Raw genomic sequence first — 20,824 nt, 5'->3', positions numbered from 1 at the left:
AATAGGAAGGCTAAAAATGTTCAACTATTGAAGACTTGAGGAAATGAGATATACATTTATATTATCTGGTAAGAGGGGACAGCTGGAGCCAAAAAGTTCGAGTTTCCCCAGTGAAATGCTTCACAAAGATATTGGATGGCTTACCAGTAAAGGAAAAAAAAGTGCAGAGAACGTACGAGGAACCAGGGGTTTGACAGACCAAGGTGCAGAGCAAATTGTGACTCTGTGAGAGAATCACTGAGTCAGCCATGAAGAAACTATATTATTATTTTATTATTATTTATATAGCGCCATCACATTCCATAGCGCTGTACAATGTCAAGATACATGAAGGGATGAAACAATAATTTAAAGGACTTGATGTTGAGAAGCATTTCCAAATGTTTTAAATGGAAAGGGGAACAGAGGAATTAAATAAAAAGGGAATTAATCAAAATATGTGATGTGAAACACTCAAAACCCCTAAAGACCTTCAACTTAACCCAATCTATCTTTCTTTATAAAAGTGCAGACTCCAGTAGCTGTAAGACAGACGTGAATCGTCTAAGGATATATGAGTCTTCTCTGAGTTTCTGGGATTTGCTATTAGAGGCAATGCAGGTGCAGTTAATACCATGCATGCTCCCTACTTCTCAATAATGGTGGAGCTGCGGCAAGGAGACCCTCTTGCCACTGGTTTAGATGTACCTAACCACTTTATTTTAGGTGTTGTGAAGGTTATCTAGAAATCTAAAGCATTAGAAATATAGTTTTCCTTAACGACGGAATGATCCATTGTCTCAAAGGTGGTGCATGGGATTTGCGTATATATAATGTCAATCATCTAATCTGAATATTGAAAAAGGATCCAAGTGCACAGGGGGAGTTGGTGCAAGGACAGAACGCCATGTCAAGAGAATTGTAATTTTTCTTGTAAATTTTAAAATAATTACAGGTTTAATCAATAACACTAAATTTAGCAAAATCAGTAATGACTTGCTTGCAGGTAAAGGAGAACCAGTATTTCATCACTATCAAGGGATATTACTATTTTTACTTCTTCCGTTTTTTTATTTAAAAATATATTTATATATGGTATATGTGTTTGTGAGGTTTAAAAAATATATAATTACATACAGAAATCCATATGCTATATATTTCTCCATCTTGTAATTGAGCAGCTCCATCTAAGCTCCCTATCAATCATTGAAACACTGCCCTTGACATCTGTCAGGCCTACAGTGTGTACTCTGCCAACCTCTGCCAGTGCACATTGCCACTTATATCTGGTCTCACAGTAGCTTGCACGCATAGTACCACTAATCCAAAAAAAAATGGCAGGCAGAGGCAGGCCACGCCACAGGGGCCATCGTGGTCGTGGTGCTGTGATTCCCTTTGGCCCTAGAATAATGCCCAGTTTTCAGAGGCCACGTACCATGAACTTTAAAAGTTCTGAGGACATAGTTGACTGGCTAACACAGGACACCCAATCTTCCACAGCTTCCGCTCGGAACCTTGACGCACCATCCTCCTCCAGCTTAGCTTCGGGCACCTTTCAAGATACCACTCACCTACCTGCCACCAAAACTAGCACCACAGCCGCTTCACTTGGTATATCAGAGGAGTTATTCACACATCCGTTTGAAGAAATGAGTGATGCGCAACCATTATTGCCAGAGGATGTAGATAACAGGGATATGTCTCAGGCAGGCAGCATTACACACATGGGCGTACGGTGTGATGATGATGTTGTACCCGCTGCTGCTGCTTCCTTTGCTGAGTTGTCAGATACAAGTGAAGCGGTTGATGATGACGATGCGTCCATGGATGTCACGTGGGTGCCCGCTCGGCAAGAAGAAGAACAGGACGAAAGTTCAGATGGGGAGACAGAGAGGAGGAGGAGACGAGTTGGAAGCAGGGGGAGGTAGTCTCAAGGAGCTAGTGGCACAGTCAGACAGCATGCATCGGCACCCGGGGTCAGCCCGACAGCACGCCAATCAACGCATGCTGTGTCCACCACCAGAATGCCGTCATTGCAGAGCTCAGCAGTGTGGAATTTTTTTTGTGCGTCTGCCTCTGACAACAGCGATGCCATTTGCAACCTGTGCCAAAAGAAACTGAGTCGTGGGAAATCCAACACCCACCTAGGTACAACTGCTTTGCGTAGGCACATGATCGCACATCACAAACGCCTATGGGATCAACACATGAGTATAAGCAGCACGCAAACTCTAAGCCGCCATCCTCCTCCTGGTCCAGCATCTTCAGCCACGTCAACCACTGCTGTCCTCCTTGCCTCCTCTCAACCATCCGCCAATCCGTCTACCGCCTTGAGCAGTTCCCGCTCATCTGCCCACAGTCACGTGTCTGTCAAGGACATGTTTGAGCGTAAGAAGCCAAGGTCAGAAAGTCACCCCCTTGCCCAGCGTCTGACACCTGGCTTGTCCGAACTATTAGCCCGCCAGCTTTTACCATACAATCTGGTTGAGTCTGAGGCGTTCCAAATATTTGTAGCTATTGGGACACCGCAGTGGAAGGTACCCGGCCGAAATTTATTTTCACAAAAGGCAATCCCCAACCTGTACTCGATTGTGCAAAAGGAAGTAATGGCATGTCTGGCACACAGTGTTGGGGAAAGGGTCCATCTGACCACTGATACCTGGTCTGCAAAGCATGGTCAGGGCAGGTATATCAACTACACTGTGCGCATTGGGTAAACCTGCTGACGGCTGCCAAGCAAGGAATGCGTGGCATTGCAGAGGAGTTGGTGACACCGCCACGACTTGCAGGCAGTCCTGCTGCCACCTCCTCTACTCCTCCTACTCCATCCTCTTCCATAACCTCCTCGGCTGAGTCCTCTTCTGCTGCTGCGTCTTGCTCCACATCAACGGCACCCCCCCAGCTCCCCAGGTACTATTCCACATCCCGGATACGACAGTGTCACGCCGTCTTGGGTTTGACTTGCTTAAAAGCAGAGAGTCACACCGGACAAGCAGTCCTGTCCGCCCTGAATGCACAGGTGGAAAAGTGGCTGACTCCGCAGCAACTGGATATCGGCAAAGTGGTTTGTGACAACGGCAAAAATTTGTTGGCGGCATTGAAGTTGGGCAAGTTGAGACATGTGCCGTGCATGGCACATGTGTGTAATCTGATCGTACAACGCTTTGTGCATAAGTACACAGGCTTACAGGACGTCCTGAAGCAGGCCAGGAAGGTGTGTGGCCATTTCAGGCGTTCCTACACGGCCATGGCGCACTTTGCGGATATCCAGCGGCGAGACAACATGCCAGTGAGGCGCTTGATTTGCGACAGCCCGACACGTTGGAATTCAAACACTCCTAATGTTCGACCGCCTGCTCCAACATGAAAAAGCCGTTAATGAATATTTGTATGACCGGGGTGCTAGGACAGCCTCTGGGGAGCTGGGAATTTGTTTGCCACGTTACTGGACGCTCATGCGTCCTTTTGAGGAGGTGACAAACCTAGTCAGTCGCACCGAAGGCACCATCAGCGACATCATACCATTTGTTTTCTTCCTGGAGCGTGCCCTGCGAAAAGTGCTGGATCAGGCCGTAGATGAGCGTGAAGAGGAAGAGGAAGAGTCACCATCACCACCAGAAACAGCCTTATCAGCATCGCTTGCTGGACCTGCGGCAACGCTGGAAGAGGATTGTGAGGAAGAGGAGTCAGAGGAGGAATGTGGCTTTGAGGAGGAGGAGGAAGACCAACCACAACAGGCATCCCAGGGTGCTCAAGTCACCTATCTGGTACCCGTGGTGTTGTACGTGGCTGAGGGGAAGAACATACCTTCATTGACATCACTGAGGAGGATGAACGGGAAATGAGTAGCTCGGCATCCAACCTTGTGCAAATGGGGTCTTTCATGCTGTCGTGCCTGTTGAGGGACCCTTGTATAAAAGGGCTGAAGGAGAACGACCTGTACTGGGTGTCCACGCTACTAGACCCCCGGTATAAGCAGAAAGTGGCGGAAATGTTACCGAATTACAACAAGTCGGAAAGGATGCAGCATTTGCAAAATAAATTAAAAAGTATGCTTTACACAGCGTATAAGGGTGATGTCACAGCACAACGGGAATCTAACAGGGGAAGAGGTGGAAGTCATCCTCCTCTTCCTCCCACGACCACGCCGGCAAGAACAGGACGCTTTAAAGACGTGTTGTTGATGGAAGACATGCGGAGCTTTTTAAGTCCTACGCATCGCCACAGCCCTTCGGGATCCACCCTCAGAGAGCGACTCGACCGACAGGTAGCAGACTACCTCGCCTTAACTGCAGATATCGACACTCTGAGGAGCGATGAACCCCTTGACTACTGGGTGTGCAGGCTTGACCTGTGGCCTGAGCTATCCCAATTTGCGATAGAACTTCTGCCCTGCCCCGCTTCAAGTGTCCTGTCAGAAAGGGCCTTCAGTGCAGCAGGAGGTATTGTCACTGAGAAGAGAAGTCGCCTAGGTAAAAAAAGTCTAGATTACCTCACCTTTATTAAGATGAATGAGGGATGGATCCCGAAGGGACTGACAGTGAGCGATACATTCGACTAAAAAAGGCCTGATGAGATGAGCTGCCTTGGGCTAAAAATGGTCCACACGCTGCTGTATTTTAGCTCTGAATGCCTGTTGACTTGCGTGACTTATCCGCCACCAACTAGGGTTCAAGCCGCAATGTTTTAGGGCACTTTCTGCCTGGGAAACAAACATCAATTTTTATGGCCACTGCTACAGCAGCGGCTGCAACCATACCTAATTTTTCAGGCATGTGTACATGCCTAATTTTTCGGCCCTCTGGTGCTGCACTGTGGCTTCAAAAACCAAACCAAAAAAAGGCACATAGTGACCCTATGTAGGGGGAACAGTCCCTATTCTGCTCTGTGTCAGTGTGTATCAGGGATCCTTAGGATAGGTGTCAATCCATATCTGCCAAGTGACCCTATGTAGGGGGAACAGTCCCTATTCTGCTCTGTGTCCGTGTGTATCAGGGATCCTTAGGATAGGTGTCAATCCATATCTGCCAAGTGACCCTATGTAGGGGGAACAGTCCTTATTCTGCTCTGTGTCCGTGTGTATCAGGGATCCTTAGGATAGGTGTCAATCCATATCTGCCAAGTGACCCTATGTAGGGGGAACAGTGTATCAGGGGCTCTGAAGACAGGTGTCAATCCATATGTCAAGGTGTCAATATGTCAGGTGTCAATCCATATTCATTGTGATTTAGGAATGTTAGGTGATTTCTACCCTTTATGGATTGAAACCAGACTCTGCATCAACTGTGTAATTTTCCATGGGAGTTTTGCCATGGATCCCCCTCCAACATGCCACAGTCCAGGTGTTAGTCCCCTTGAAACAACTTTTCCATCACTTTTGTGGCCAGAAAGAGTCCCTGTGGGTTTTAAAATTCGCCTGCCCATTGAAGTCAACGGCGGTTCGCCTGGTTCGCGAACGTTTGCGGAAGTTTCCGTTCGCGAACCGAAAATTTCGTGTTCGCGACATCACCAATTTCTACTGAAATATGCACTTTTTGCAAAATGAAAAAATGACACACTTCACATATAATGCTTTTAAGGAAGCGGATGTATTTTAGGAGTCTGGAGTGTTTAAGTGTTTGGGCTGTAGTGGTTACGTGCCTAGAGTGTTCTTTTAAATCTTACCTATTCTTCTATGCCTTTCTATAGAAATATTCCCTATTTTACTTCTGGCCACTGTTTTTGAAGAACAATGATAAACAAAGCTAAATAATCCAAATTGATTGGTTCAGCTCAAAATGGATACTATATAGTCTATTACCTCTATCAGATCTCATCTCTAAGAATATCACCTACAGGATCAAAAATAGGTCCAGAGCTGGGAAAACTAAGAGCGGTTCAGTAAACGCAACATGTTTTATTCACAGGAGCATGCAAAGGTCCTCTGAATTGGGACCTAGTTAAACATTTAAGGGTAGTGAATTAAATTTCAGCAGTTAAAAACGCAACACACAAGTTCAAGATAGGGGAAAAAGAATAAAGAAGCATGCTTTGTGTATTCACCAAATTCTACAACTTACACAAACAACAAATGGAAGGCCACATTATTTCTGAGCCATGTAAACACAGTTCACTATAAACTACAAATTGGATTCTAAAAATGATCTCCTTATTCATAGAATTCTTTAGAACCATTATGCATATTCACTGGATGACCACATCAGCTTTCACTATCAGCCAAAGATTACAACCTCCTGTTTTAAAGGGAAAGCCTGAGGATCGTGAGCACAATATCCTAAGTTAAGTAGTCAATCAGTTTGTGTCACGCAGCCAATGATTGATGCCCTAATTGAAGAAAAACAAAATCGATATTGCAAAATCTGAATGAGAACTTTTGCTTTAATGTTATCGGGGAAATCCAAAGTGCCCAGATGTCCCAGTAAGTGTTAAACCAGCACCGATTCTCCAGGCACTCGAGGTGTTTTAATGGAACAAAAGGACACGCAACATTTCGACCTGCTAAGAGGTCTTTGTCAGAAGTGCCCAGATGTCCCAGTAAGTGTTAAAAACATGAAACGTTTAACTACATTTGACTGCTTACTGTGAAATGGCACTAGAGGTCTACTGGGACCATAAGCACTACAGTTGGCTAGTTAAAGTCAGACTGCTTGGTAATTCCATTGCAATCAACAGATATAAGGCAACGTAGAGACAAGCTAGTTTGGGGGGGAATGCAGCAAAGGGAAGGGCAACTTACTCATCAAAAACAACACAAACAGGCATCTTTTTGTGCAATGTGCAGTGAAAAAAAAATGATGATATTTGGAGGATTGTGGACCCACATATACTAGTTATCCTTTTTCTTTCTGGTCTCAGGGTCCCCCCCTCTGATTCCTTCTGGTAACTGCCCCATGTCTCCTGCTTTACACCTTCACTGGGTGTCTGTCCTGTATAGTGCCCTCATCCCACACAGGGACTTCTCTGATTCCCATTCCTATGTAATATCTACCTGTGAATCTATCCTACCTCATACACAGAATACCCTTTCTGTCAGCCCTCAAACCCTTCGCAGGGTCCTTCCGTCCCTGTCCCCCCCCTATCACCCGCCCCTTGCAGGGTCCCCCTCTCTCTATCACCCCTTCATTCAGGGCCTCCTCCCCCTCTCTATCACCGCCTGTCACAGTGTCCCCCCTCTCTCCCAGTGTCCTCCTCTCTCTGCCCCACCCCCTCTGACCCCCCTCTCCCTCTCACACAGTGTGCCCCCCCTCTCTCTCTCACAGTGTGCCCCCCCTCTCTCTCACACACAGTGTGCCCCCCCTCTCTCTCACACACAGTGTGCCCCCCCTCTCTCTCACACACAGTGTGCCCCCCTCTCTCTCACACACAGTGTGCCCCCCTCTCTCTCTCACACACACACAGTGTGCCCCCCTCTCTCTCTCACACACACACAGTGTGCCCCCCTCTCTCTCTCACACACACACAGTGTGCCCCCCTCTCTCTCTCACACACACACAGTGTGCCCCCCTCTCTCTCTCACACACACACAGTGTGCCCCCCTCTCTCTCTCACACACACAGTGTGCCCCCCTCTCTCTCTCACACACACAGTGTGCCCCCCTCTCTCTCTCACACACACAGTGTGCCCCCCTCTCTCTCTCACACACACAGTGTGCCCCCCTCTCTCTCTCACACACACAGTGTGCCCCCCTCTCTCTCTCTCACACACAGTGTGCCCCCCTCTCTCTCTCACACACAGTGTGCCCCCTCTCTCTCTCACACACACAGTGTGCCCCCCTCTCTCACTCACACACACAGTGTGCCCCCCTCTCTCTCTCACACACACAGTGTGCCCCCCTCTCTCTCTCACACACAGTGTGCCCCCCTCTCTCTCTCACACACAGTGTGCCCCCCTCTCTCTCTCACACACAGTGTGCCCCCTCTCTCTCTCACACACACACACACAGTGTGCCCCCCTCTCTCTCTCACACACACACAGTGTGCCCCCCTCTCTCTCTCACACACACACAGTGTGCCCCCCTCTCTCTCTCACACACACACAGTGTGCCCCCCTCTCTCTCTCACACACACACAGTGTGCCCCCCTCTCTCTCTCACACACACACAGTGTGCCCCCCTCTCTCTCTCACACACACACAGTGTGCCCCCCTCTCTCTCTCACACACACACAGTGTGCCCCCCTCTCTCTCTCACACACACACAGTGTGCCCCCCTCTCTCTCTCACACACAGTGTGCCCCCCTCTCTCTCTCACACACAGTGTGCCCCCCTCTCTCTCACACACAGTGTGCCCCCCTCTCTCTCACACACAGTGTGCCCCCCTCTCTCTCACACACAGTGTGCCCCTCTCTCTCTCACACACAGTGTGCCCCTCTCTCTCTCTCACACACAGTGTGCCCCCCTCTCTCTCTCTCACACACAGTGTGCCCCCCTCTCTCTCTCTCACACACAGTGTCCCCCCTCTCTCTCTCTCACACACAGTGTGCCCCCCTCTCTCTCTCTCACACACAGTGTGCCCCCCTCTCTCTCTCTCACACACAGTGTGCCCCCCTCTCTCTCTCTCACACACAGTGTGCCCCCCTCTCTCTCTCTCACACACAGTGTGCCCCCCTCTCTCTCACACACACAGTGTGCCCCCCTCTCTCTCTCACACACAGTGTGCCCCCCTCTCTCTCTCACACACAGTGTGCCCCCCTCTCTCTCTCACACAGTGTGCCCCCCCTCTCTCTCACACACAGTGTGCCCCCCCTCTCTCTCACACACAGTGTGCCCCCCTCTCTCTCTCTCTCACAGTGTGCCCCCCTCTCTCTCTCTCACAGTGTGCCCCCCCTCTCTCTCTCTCACACAGTGTGCCCCCCTCTCTCTCTCTCTCACAGTGTGCCCCCCTCTCTCTCTCTCACAGTGTGCCCCCCCTCTCTCTCTCTCACACAGTGTGCCCCCCCTTGCTCACACAGTGTGCCCCCCCCCTCTCACACAGTGTGCCCCCCTCTCTCACACAGTGTGCCCCCCTCTCTCACACAGTGTGCCCCCCCTCTCTCTCACACAGTGTGCCCCCCTCTCTCACAGTGTCCCCCCCTCTCTCACAGTGTCTCCCCCTCTCTCACAGTGTCTCCCCCCTCTCTCTCTCTCTCTCTCTCTCACAGTGTCTCCCCCCTCTCTCTCTCTCACAGTGTCTCCCCCCTCTCTCTCTCTCACAGTGTCTCCCCCCTCTCTCTCTCACAGTGTCTCCCCCCTCTCTCTCTCACAGTGTCTCCCCCCTCTCTCTCTCACAGTGTCTCCCCCCTCTCTCTCTCACAGTGTCTCCCCCCTCTCTCTCTCTCACAGTGTCTCCCCCCTCTCTCTCTCTCACAGTGTCTCCCCCCTCTCTCTCTCTCTCTCAGTGCCCCCCCTCTCTCTCAGTGTCCCCCCTCCCTCTCTCACAGTGTCCCCCCTCTCTCTCTCTCACAGTGTCCCCCCCCTCTCTCTCTCTCACAGTGTCCCCCCCTCTCTCTCACAGTGCCCCCCCCTCTCTCACAGTGCCCCCCCCTCTCTCACAGTGCCCCCCCCTCTCTCACAGTGTCCCCCCCTCTCTCACAGTGTCCCCCCCTCTCTCTCACAGTGTCCCCCCCCTCTCTCTCACAGTGACCCCCCCTCTCTCTCACAGTGACCCCCCCTCTCTCTCACAGTGACCCCCCCTCTCTCTCTCACAGTGACCCCCCCCTCTCTCTCTCACAGTGACCCCCCCTCTCTCTCTCTCACAGTGACCCCCCCCTCTCTCTCTCACAGTGACCCCCCCCTCTCTCTCTCACAGTGAACCCCCTCTCTCTCACAGTGAACCCCCTCTCTCTCACAGTGAACCCCCTCTCTCTCACAGTGAACCCCCTCTCTCTCTGTGTCCCCCCTCTCTCTCTGTGTCCCCCCTCTCTCACAGTGCCCCCCCCTCTCTCACAGTGTCCCCCCCCCTCTCTCACATTGTCCCCCCCTCTCTCACATTGTCCCCCCCTCTCTCACAGTGTTCCCCCCTCTCTCACAGTCTCCCCCCCTCTCTCACAGTGACCCCCCTCTCTCACAGTGACCCCCCCTCTCTCACAGTGCCCCCCCCTCTCTCACAGTGCCCCCCTCTCTCACAGTGCCCCCCTCTCTCACAGTGCCCCCCTCTCTCACAGTGCCCCCCCCTCTCTCACAGTGCCCCCCTCTCTCACAGTGCCCCCCCTCTCACAGTGTCCCCCCCTCTCTCACAGTGTCCCCCCCCTCTCTCACAGTGTCCCCCCCCTCTCTCACAGTGTCCCCCCCCTCTCTCACAGTGTCCCCCCCCTCTCTCACAGTGTCCCCCCTCTCTCACAGTGTCCCCCCCTCTCTCACAGTGTCCCCCCCTCTCTCACAGTGTCCCCCCTCTCTCTCTCTCACACAGTGTGCCCCCTCTCTCTCTCTCACACAGTGTGCCCCCTCTCTCTCTCTCACACAGTGTCCCCCCTCTCTCTCTCTCTCACACAGTGTGCCCCCCTCTCTCTCTCTCACAGTGTCCCCCCCTCTCTCTCTCTCACAGTGTCCCCCCCTCTCTCTCTCTCACAGTGTCCCCCCCTCTCTCTCTCTCACAGTGCCCCCCCCTCTCTCTCTCTCTCACAGTGCCCCCCTCTCTCTCTCTCTCAGTGTCCCCCCTCTCTCTCTCTCAGTGTCCCCCCCTCTCTCTCTCTCAGTGTCCCCCCCTCTCTCTCTCTCACAGTGTCCCCCCCCCTCTCTCTCACAGTGTCCCCCCCTCTCTCTCTCTCACAGTGTCCCCCCCTCTCTCTCTCTCTCACAGTGTCCCCCCTCTCTCTCTCACAGTGTCCCCCCTCTCTCTCTCACAGTGTCCCCATCTCTCTCACAGTGTCCCCATCTCTCTCAGTGTCCCCATCTCTCTCACAGTGTCCCTCTCTCACAGTTTCCCTCTCTCTCAGTGTCCCTCTCTCACACACAGTGTCCCCTCTCTCACACACAGTGTCCCCCCCTCTCTCACACACAGTGTCCCCCCCTCTCTCACACACAGTGTCCCCCCCTCTCTCACACACAGTGTCCCCCCCTCTCTCACACACAGTGTCCCCCCCTCTCTCACACACAGTGTCCCCCCCTCTCTCACACACAGTGTCCCCCCCTCTCTCACACACAGTGTCCCCCCCTCTCTCACACAGTGTCCCCCCCTCTCTCACACACAGTGTCCCCCCCTCTCTCACACACAGTGTCCCCCCTCTCTCACACACAGTGTCCCCCCTCTCTCACACACAGTGTCCCCCCTCTCTCACACACAGTGTCCCCCCTCTCTCACACACAGTGTCCCCCCTCTCTCACACACAGTGTCCCCCCTCTCTCACACACAGTGTCCCCCCTCTCTCACACAGTGTCCCCCCTCTCTCACAGTGTCCCCCCTCTCTCACAGTGTCCCCCCTCTCTCACAGTGTCCCCCCTCTCTCACAGTGTCCCCCCTCTCTCCCTCCCTCTCTGTGCCCCCCTCTCTCCCTCACAGTGTCCCCCCCTCTCTCTCTGTGTCCCCCCCCCCTCTCTCTCCCTGTGTCCCCCCTTCTCCCCCTATTCCCCGGGGTACTCACAGGAAGCGCCCCCCGCAGTGCTGGCACTGGTCTCCGGTCCAGCCCGGGTCGCACACACACTTGTCGCTCCCCGGCTGGCACTCTCCGTACACACAGGGCTTGTCGCACTCCTTGCCCGCGGCGGCCGGGCAGAGCTGCAGGATCCCGAGCAGGGCGGCCGCCACTCCCAGCACTCCCAGCCCGCGGCCAGCCATGGCTCGATACTCCGCCGTGTTATCCGCAGCCTGTCACTGCCCCCGCCGCTCTCCGGAACTCGTCCTGCACGGATGGCGTCACCGGGGCTCACAGCGGGGCGGGGCCAAGGCTGCGGCCTGCCAGGAGGGGGCGGGGACAGGAGGCACAGAGTCTGCCAGGAGATGGGCGGGGCTAGCCTGTACCGCGCCTGCCAGGAGATGGGCGAGTCCTGTGTGAGCGAGCCTGCCAGCAAGTGGGCGGGGTCATGACTCTGTGTTACAGGTGGAACGCAGCGCTGTGCGTGACGTGTGCGCTGCGTGTCAAGCTGAACAAACATTTGGCTAAAGGTCTTCTGCTTCTCTTGATAGTACAAGTACTTGTACAGGCATGGGGGACAGAGGGGGGATTTCTTGTACAGGCATGGGGGACAGAGGGGGGATTTCTTGTACAGGCATGGGGGACAGAGGGGGAGATTTCTTGTACAGGCATGGGGGGGGGATTTCTTGTACAGGCATGGGGGACAGAGGGGGGATTTATTGTACAGGCATGGGGGACAGAGGGGGGATATCATATACAGGCATGGGGGACAGAGGGGGAGTTCTTGTACAGGCATGGGGGGGGATTTTTTTTGTACAGTTAAAGGAAGGATTTCTTGTACAGGCAGGGGGGAGGGGATTTCATGTACAGGCAGAGGAAGTGGTCATGGTGCTAGGCGTAACCTTTTAAAGAGTTACTTCCATAACCACTTAAGTGATTTGAAGTGGTTGTGGTACTTGGTGTTTGCATGTACTGCATTTCAATATAAAACACTGCACATAGAGAGATATAATCATTTTATTGCCAGACCGTTCTGCGCTGGCTAATGTCAATTCTGTGCATATTGGACATCTGTCGTCAGTACGCATAGCATGCCGGCGTCAACCAAATAATGACAGTATGGCCACCCCTCCATGCCGCCCAGGTCATCCCCTCAGCCCGTCTTCCATGATATCCCTCTTCTTCCAGCTAGGGAGGGTGACATCGCCCGAGGATGCTGGGAAAACATGGCCGTAGCACAGAATTACATGTAAATGTATTCTTTAATTTTTTTAAAGTTTGTTGTGGCAACCAGGAATGTAAAGTTTACTGATAGTATTGAATTTTTTGACCATTACTTCGGAGTAACCCTTTACATGTTAAATTACCTGCAATTCATATGCTGAATGGAAAAATAAATAACATTTTCTTTTTTCCCCCACAATTAATTCATCACCAGCAGCTTAATATTTCTCAAATTAACTTTATATTACAGAAAAGTTGGCATGGATGTGCGCTCTACTAGTACTTGACAAATTTCCTTGAGATCTAGGCTCAAGGCCAGACAAAAATTCTTTGGAAAACACACAGACTCAATTAACCTGAGCTTTAGATACACTTTATTACTCTCTCACTTACAGCCATACATAAGCAGCCACTCTCACACACACACCTATCAAACTAGCCACATGCTCTCACAATTACATATGTAATTAGCCACACACATACACAACTGGACACTCATACATATATAAGAAACCACACATATACAAAGCAACCACTTACATTCACTCTCACATTCATACATATATACAGGCAATGTATTTACTGTCCCATATTTTCCTTGTTTTTATGTCCTTTTTGCGGTGAAGCAATCCAGAGGTCCTCACTGATGTGTTCCAGTGGTCTGCCTGGGAGTCATGCTGTCCCTGCGTTCTGCAGTAGCAGAGACAGCTTCAGGGCTCCACTCAATATTTCACGTGCAGGCTTACACTGCTAACAGTAGGTGATGTGATATTTCTCCCAGCAATTTTGAGTCAGGAAGCAGATGAGGAGCGCAAGGGATCTCTTAAGCTGTCAATGTGGCCAGATAAGGCAGAGACATCCTACTTAGGGACTAGTCAAGGGAAATCAAAAGTTCTCAAATTTGACTTAATGTGTGTCGGTGCTACCAGTGTCACCTTCCCACTGTGATATGATTGGTAAATTACAATGTTCTCAAAGTTTATGTGAATGTTTAAGTAATCCATCACAAGATCAGTAATGTTAGATACGCTCAGGAGAGATGGATAGGTAATGCTTGTCTCCAGGAATCTCACTGAAAGCGAGAATACAGACAGATAGTTCGTTATTACTCTATAGTTCCAATGATTGAATCTGCTTTTATTGTTGAAAGGAAGGGTTGTCATCATGATGTTGACTAATGAAACATGTACGCAAATATACAAGGTGCAGTGGAGCCCCAATACACTGAGTATCTCCGCTACTTTCCCTCGTAGCTGGAAGAAGCGATATAGTGATGGTTAGTGATATAGCTCTTTCCCCCACAGTAACTAGACGACATAGTTCTTGGAGTAAAACTGTTTTTTATTGATCCCAGTGTAAGTCCGCCTTGGTACCTCTGTGTCTGGGTGATAATTAAGTTAGCCCTCGCTTTAACCAATTATCTCCCGGATACAGAGGACACAATACAAAATACCCCCCAAAAACACATGAAAACAAGCGGGAACCCTAACAAATCATATATCCTCGGATAACCCTGATCCAAGCACCCAAGTTGACAAAATAGCGCTCGGATCCATTAAGAATAGACGAATCGCCACCGGCCGCTAATAAAGTCTGTGCTAAAATGGGTTCGAGAACAAATGTCTCTCTGGACAGTCAAATGTCGGAAGCTCCTGCGGACAAACAAAGAGGGGCTTTCCCTTGCCCTCAGGGAGCAATTGTTCCTTCCAGTCCGTAGTACCTCCCCTCCAAATAGCGCTCTCCTGGCGGCTCAGGAAGTGGGTTAAAACTGAGGGTCAAGTTGGCCGGGAAATGTAGGTAGATGCAGCCGAGCCGGAGTTCCAGATCAGAACAAATGGCTGCCAGGGTCAAGGCGTTCTCGGGTGCTTAGCATGGAGAGGAGGAAGGCACAGAGCCAGAGGTAGTGAAACAGCTCTTACTGAATGGATGATAGGGAAAATAGCATATGGTTTGTATGGTTTGACACACAAAGCATGAAACTTCAACAGTGAATTTACATTCTTAATAATGTGTTAGATCAACAAAATTATGTATACTTTAATAGTTGTGTCATTGGTAAGCAACGTAGGAATTTTCAGTGCAAGGTTATTGCAAGAATAAACAAGGTATGCCACGGCATCTTGGACTCTGGTGTTGGTTTTACTTGTGTTAATGGCTGAAATTTGATAAAGATACAATTGAGCTGACCCCACCTCAGAATTTAGGAGGCATTGTGCCCTACATGCACAGATCGAAAGGTGGCTTGGTGTGATGCACAGTATTAGGAGAACACAGAATTTTACATCAAATTGAAAGAGTGCTGGATCTTTAATTTCTACTGTTTAAAATTGATAAATATTTACCTAACCTTTCTTACGCAGTACAAACAATATTTCTTACGAAAATATCTGTGGGTGGATTGGCGCTATTAATGCTAATACAAAGGTGGTGAAACAGCAACTACCCCCAAGTGCCAGAAAAATCACCCAAAGGCACTATACAAATAGGTTAAAGAAAGAAAAATATATATAGAGGGGGGTGCTATATAGACATAAAATACTTATATCTGTACATCATTAGATCCCTCGGCAGATTACCGAATCAATCTAGAAAAAACATAAACAGAATGCACATAGCATAATACTGTATAAGGAAATGAGTATGAGTAATGGTGGTATTGGGTCACTCACGATAAACAGAGCCTATTTTAGCAGGCTCTGACTGTGTAGGCTCTTCAGAACTCCTGTATGCTGTATACTCCAACAGGATCAGCTCCAGGATCAGCTTCAGCCTTCTCTTAATATTCCTCCGGTCACACCAAAACGACCAAGTGGTAAAGTATAAAAGAATTTATTGGAAATACTTTTAAGACAAATAGTATAAAAAATTGCAAAGCACTACGCGTTTCGACTTCCGTCTTCTTCAAAGGTGCACCTTTGATCTATTGGGATCTATTGATGTACAGATATAAGTATTTTATGCCTATATAGCACCCCCCTCTATATATATTTTTCTTTCTTACGCAGTGATATAGTACTCCACAGCAGCTTTATCACATGTATCACACCGGACAATATTCCTATGATGTGTTGGAGGTGCAGGGCAGAGATCACATCTCATATCTCCTTCTTTTGGAACGATGGACACACAGCTATACATTCTATAGCTGAGAATGACATCACCCTAGTAAGAGCACCCATATCGCAACACTCCACGAGTCCTTGTCTGCCTAAACAAATCTCTCACAAAACAGTTGCTGAATGCAGCAAAGTCTCTTATCCCTGCATTATAGTGGCAGACGTGCACCTAGATGTGGTGGCGGTGTGTTGAGCCAGTGGAGAATATACAGACTCTAAACGCCTCGATTTCTGCCCTTATGTGATAGGACTAACAAATTCCACACCACAAACTGAATTCCAGGTGAATTTCAAATTTATCGTCAAAATAATGAAAAACTTCAATGCTTTCAGTTTGTCTATTTTGGCCTTAAATGTGAAATTATCTTTGACTTCACTTTGAATTCTTACTGTAGTAATAAACACTGTAAATATCACAGTTAGATTTTCAATTCACGTCAATACGGTATTTAGTGGATCAAACTCAGTGGCCTCAGAAGGAGAAGTGATTGTTTTAGTACAGGAACACAAATATTTTAGGATTTATACACTCATCAGCCACAACATTAAAACCTCCAGCCCTATAGCATGCAGGTCCCCCTTCGTGCTGCCACAACAGCATGCGTCGAGGCATGGACTCCATAAGATCTCTGAATGTGTCCTGTGGTATCTGGCACCAAGACATTAATAGCAGATTCTTTAAGTCCTGCAAGTTGCGAGGTGGGGCCTCCATGGATCAAGTTTATTGCACAAATGCTCAATTGAGATCTGTTGAATTTGCAGGCAAAGGCAATATTTTTAACTCTTTATCATGTACCTTATATAATTCCTGCAAATTTCTGCAGTGTGCATTATGCTACTGAAAGAGGCCACCACCATCAGAGAACACTGTTGCCATAAAGGGGGGTACGTGGCCTGCAAGAATCTGTAGATAGGTGCTAAGTGTCAAAGTAACATCCACATAAATACCAGGACCCAAGGTTTCCCAGCAAAACATTGCCCAGAGCATAACACTGCCTCCTCCAGCCTGCCTACTTCCCATAGTGCATCATGCTGCCATCTGTTTCGCAGGTAAGTAATGCAACCGGCCATCCACCAGATCTTAAAAAAAATGTGTGATTCCACAGAGTCAGTACTGATGCTCACATAACCATTGAAGACACTTTCTGTGGTGGGTAGAGGTCATCATGGGCACTCTGACCATCCGCGGCTTTGTAGCTCCATAGGCAGGAAACTGCATTGTGTGTTCTGATTCCTTTCTATCATTGCCAGCATTAAGTTTTCAACAAAACGGGTTACAACCTTCGCTCCCCCCATGCCTTGGGAATCCATGACCCTGATTCCGGTTCACCAGTTTTCCTTCTGTGCACCAATTTTCATAGGTACCAACCACTGCATACCGTGAACACCTGACAAGACTTGCCGTTTTGGAGATGCTCTGACCCAGGCATCTAGCCATTACCATTTGGCTCTTACCAAAGTCATTGTGATCTTTTCGCTTGCTCATTTTTCCTGCTTCCAACACATGAAATTCAAGAACTTACAGTTCACTTGCTGCCTAAAAATATCCCTCCCCTTGACAGGTGCCATTGTAACGATATAATCAATGTTATTCATTTCACCAATCGGTGGTTTAGATGTTGTGGCTGGTCAGTGTAAAATATTAGATGTTATGCTTGCCATGTTTACATGAGATTGCCAGCCTATTACTGCATTTCTTGTGTATATAAACCAAAGTCTAAATTGCCTCGCCTCTCCGCTATCACTGTATTTCGCGAATTCCTTTCTAACAATCATAACCTGAGATTAGCCAGGGTGTAAAAGCAGTTTTAATGTCAAATTATTCTATGGTGTGGTGAATTTGGAGTCGATCGAATCCACTTTTTAAACAGGAGGTAAATAAGAGCAAGATATTTTTTTAATAATTATTACAATTACAAAATTAGAAGCAGGGAACTGTCAGCTGACTAAACGTATTTCACAGGTACACGACTGAAACCAGCAAAGAACTCATGTCACGGACAATTCTGTTTTTCCACTGGTGAACTGCTTGTCAAATGAATACATTCCGCCAGTAGGAAAGAGCAGTATACGTTTTTTCACCCGTCGTAACTCCATTTACAACCTTCAAGAAAAGATAATATATAAGTGGTATTTAATGGGACTCTAAACATTTTTAACCTTTATTTCTTTAACAGAGCAAAGTTTACTCGACGTCTGAAGATAAAAACCATCACGTAAGTTTGGTAGTAAATCTGTCGTCCAAATCATGTGGATGACAACTTCACCTTCAAGCCAGGAAGTACTCCGTTAATGAACTGGCTGCATATGTGTGCGTTAAAATATATATATTTTCCTGAAAACTGCTTCTTCTTGTGGGAAGTCCTTGGATGTTGGGCGTCTGCATGTGCAAACGCTGCGGACCTCCATGTTTGTAGTCTTTGCCACTATTAAAATGGCACGAGAGAGGCATCGAGTTATCCTGACTAGACATGTGCAATTCGTTTCGGTCCGAATAAAAATTCGTCCGAATTTCAGGTAATTCGGACATTCGGGTGCTTCCGAATGTCCGAATAGTTGAATTTCCAAAGTGCTGAAGTCCCGAAGTGCCGAAATTACCGAATTTCCGAAGTGTAGTAGTGCTGAAGTGCCGAAGTTCCGAGGTGTCAAAGTGCCGAAGTTCCGAGGTGTCAAAGTGCCGAAGTTCCAAAGCACAGTATTGCCTAAGTACGAATATACTTACCCAGTGAAAGAAGAAGAATGTTACACTGTATACAATTTCAAATAAAAAGTATACAAACATAGCCAGGATTCACCTGTAAGCATTTGCAACACAACAATCAAGTAACACACATTCATATAAAATGTAAGTTACTTAGCCAGTCAGTGTAATGACAGGAATGAATAAGTAGATAACTCCCTAATTCCCACGGTATTAGGGAGTTATCTACTAAAAGGCTGAAAGACCTAAATTGGTCTTTCAGCCAAATTTACTAATACTAAGTAAAGATTACTTAGTATTAGTAAATTATGCCCCTACTCGCTATACCACTCTGGTTTGGGGACCCCTAGTCACCTGGGGGGGAGGGAGGTTAAATTTTCATTTAGGGCCCCCACCCACCGCTCAGGGGTGGGGGCCATGGGGGAGGACATTAGGTCCCCCCCCCTTATTCTTGTTTAGGGCCCCCACCCACTGCTCAGGGGGAGGACATTAGGTCCCCCCCATTTGTATTTAGGGCCCCCACCTGTCGCTCAGGGGGGAGGACATTAGGCCCCCCCTTATCCTTGTTAAAGGCCTCCACCCACAGCTCAGGGGGAGGACATTAGGTCCCCCCCTTATTCTTGTTTAGGGCCCCCACCCACCGCTCAGGGGGAGGACAATAGGGCCCCCACCCGCCGCTCAGGGGGGAGGACATTAGGTCCCCCCCATTTGTATTTAGGGCCCCCACCCGCCGCTCAGGGGTGGGGGGGAGGACAATAGGTCCCCACCCCTTATTTTTGTTTAGGGCCCCCACCCACCGCTCAGGGGGGAGGACATTAGGCCCCCCCCATTTGTATTTAGGGCCCCCACCCACTGCTCAGGGGGAGGACATTAGGTCCCCCCATTTGTATTTAGGGCCCCCACCCGTCGTTTAGGGGTGGGGGCCATGGGGGAGGACATTAGGTCCCCCCCACTTATTCTTGTTTAGGGCCCCCACCCACTGCTCAGGGGGAGGACATTAGGTCCCCCCATTTATATTTAGGGCCCCCACCTGTCGCTCAGGGGGGAGGACATTAGGTCCCCCCCCTTATCCTTGTTAAAGGCCTCCACCCACAGCTCAGGGGTGGGGGCCAGGGGGGAGGACATTAGGTCCCCCCCCCAATTTTTATTTAGGGCCCCCACCACCGCTCAGGGGTGGGGGCCAGTGGGGAGGACAATAGGTCCTCCCCCCTTTTTTTACTTTAGGGCCCCCACCCGCTCAGGGAGGGGGGACCCTTTTTATTTTTTTTAAACAGTGAGCAGCCACGAAGTGTCTAAGATCTGAAGTTCCAAAGTGGTCAAATGCCAAAGTGTCGAGGTGCCGAATTGCCAAAGTCCCTAATTGATTAAGTCCCGAATTTCGGAATGCCGATCCGAGACGAATATTTTCCCCATGCACATGCCTAATCCTGACAAGGTCTCTTTGATGGTACTGTGTTGAAAGGTACAGATTCAGGCTTTGGATTTCATTCGGCAGTACAAAACAAATGTAACATCGCACATGATGAGAACTAAGAAATGAACTCAAAGAAAGTTTGCAATACTCATTGATGGTGATATTTAATAAATATAGTTGGATAAAAACCAAAATATACATTGTCATCAGTGGAGAGGAATAGTGCATGCATTATCCCTGGAAATTAGAAAGAGTGCATAAACAGGGAAAATGATAGATTTTTATTTGTTATTATTTTTATTAATATTGAGTAAATTAGCAGGGTTATTCACTAAAACGAGAATTCAAGCTGAGTTTCGAATTTAGGATCAATGTAGCCTTCCTGGACAAATTGTCATCCATGCTTTCAGTTCCGCTATCCTGACCTTAAATTTGAAATTCACTTTGAATTCTCACTCTAGTTAATAACCCTTTAAATGATTTCTAGATGACTGTCATGTCTTGCAGACAGAATCTGTTTTTTTCAGAGAGTCAACTGCTGAATGTCTTCATTCTTGTCCAGTGTAGGCAAATCACAGACAGAATGTCCTCATTCTTGCACAGTGGAGCGTTTAGAGTTAAATGTCAGGTTTTGATTGGCAGTTGATATCACTGATCTTTTTATTTAGAATGATCGAGAAAGTCATGGAGGGCTTGAAAAGAGTGTCTCCACTGAAGAATTGATGTTTCCTTTCAGAGAACTGTCACAACCAGTGGCTACCTCCTGTCGTAGCAATGGTTCTACTAATGGTTCTGGCCTTGTTCATATATCAGTACAATAGCTTGAAGTGTAATACTAAACAAT

At 48.7% G+C, this 20,824-nt stretch overlaps 1 protein-coding gene across 1 annotated transcript in view; it reads right to left on the bottom strand.

Moving 5' to 3' along the window:
• ATRN (attractin) overlaps positions 1-11,757 on the bottom strand; it is a 178,922-nt gene extending 167,165 nt beyond the window's left edge. The window contains exon 1 of the mRNA XM_063457594.1: positions 11,535-11,757. Within this exon, the coding sequence (XP_063313664.1) occupies positions 11,535-11,728 (194 nt within the window). The 5' untranslated portion in view covers positions 11,729-11,757. The remainder of the gene's footprint in view (positions 1-11,534) is intronic.
• Positions 11,758-20,824: the final 9,067 nt, after the last annotated feature.

The sequence above is a fragment of the Pelobates fuscus genome, chromosome 6 (assembly GCF_036172605.1).
Source record: "Pelobates fuscus isolate aPelFus1 chromosome 6, aPelFus1.pri, whole genome shotgun sequence".
In the NCBI taxonomy this organism is placed as follows: domain Eukaryota; kingdom Metazoa; phylum Chordata; class Amphibia; order Anura; family Pelobatidae; genus Pelobates; species Pelobates fuscus.
Note: the sequence above shows the minus strand (reverse complement) of the source record. Positions and strands in the feature narration are given on the sequence as shown.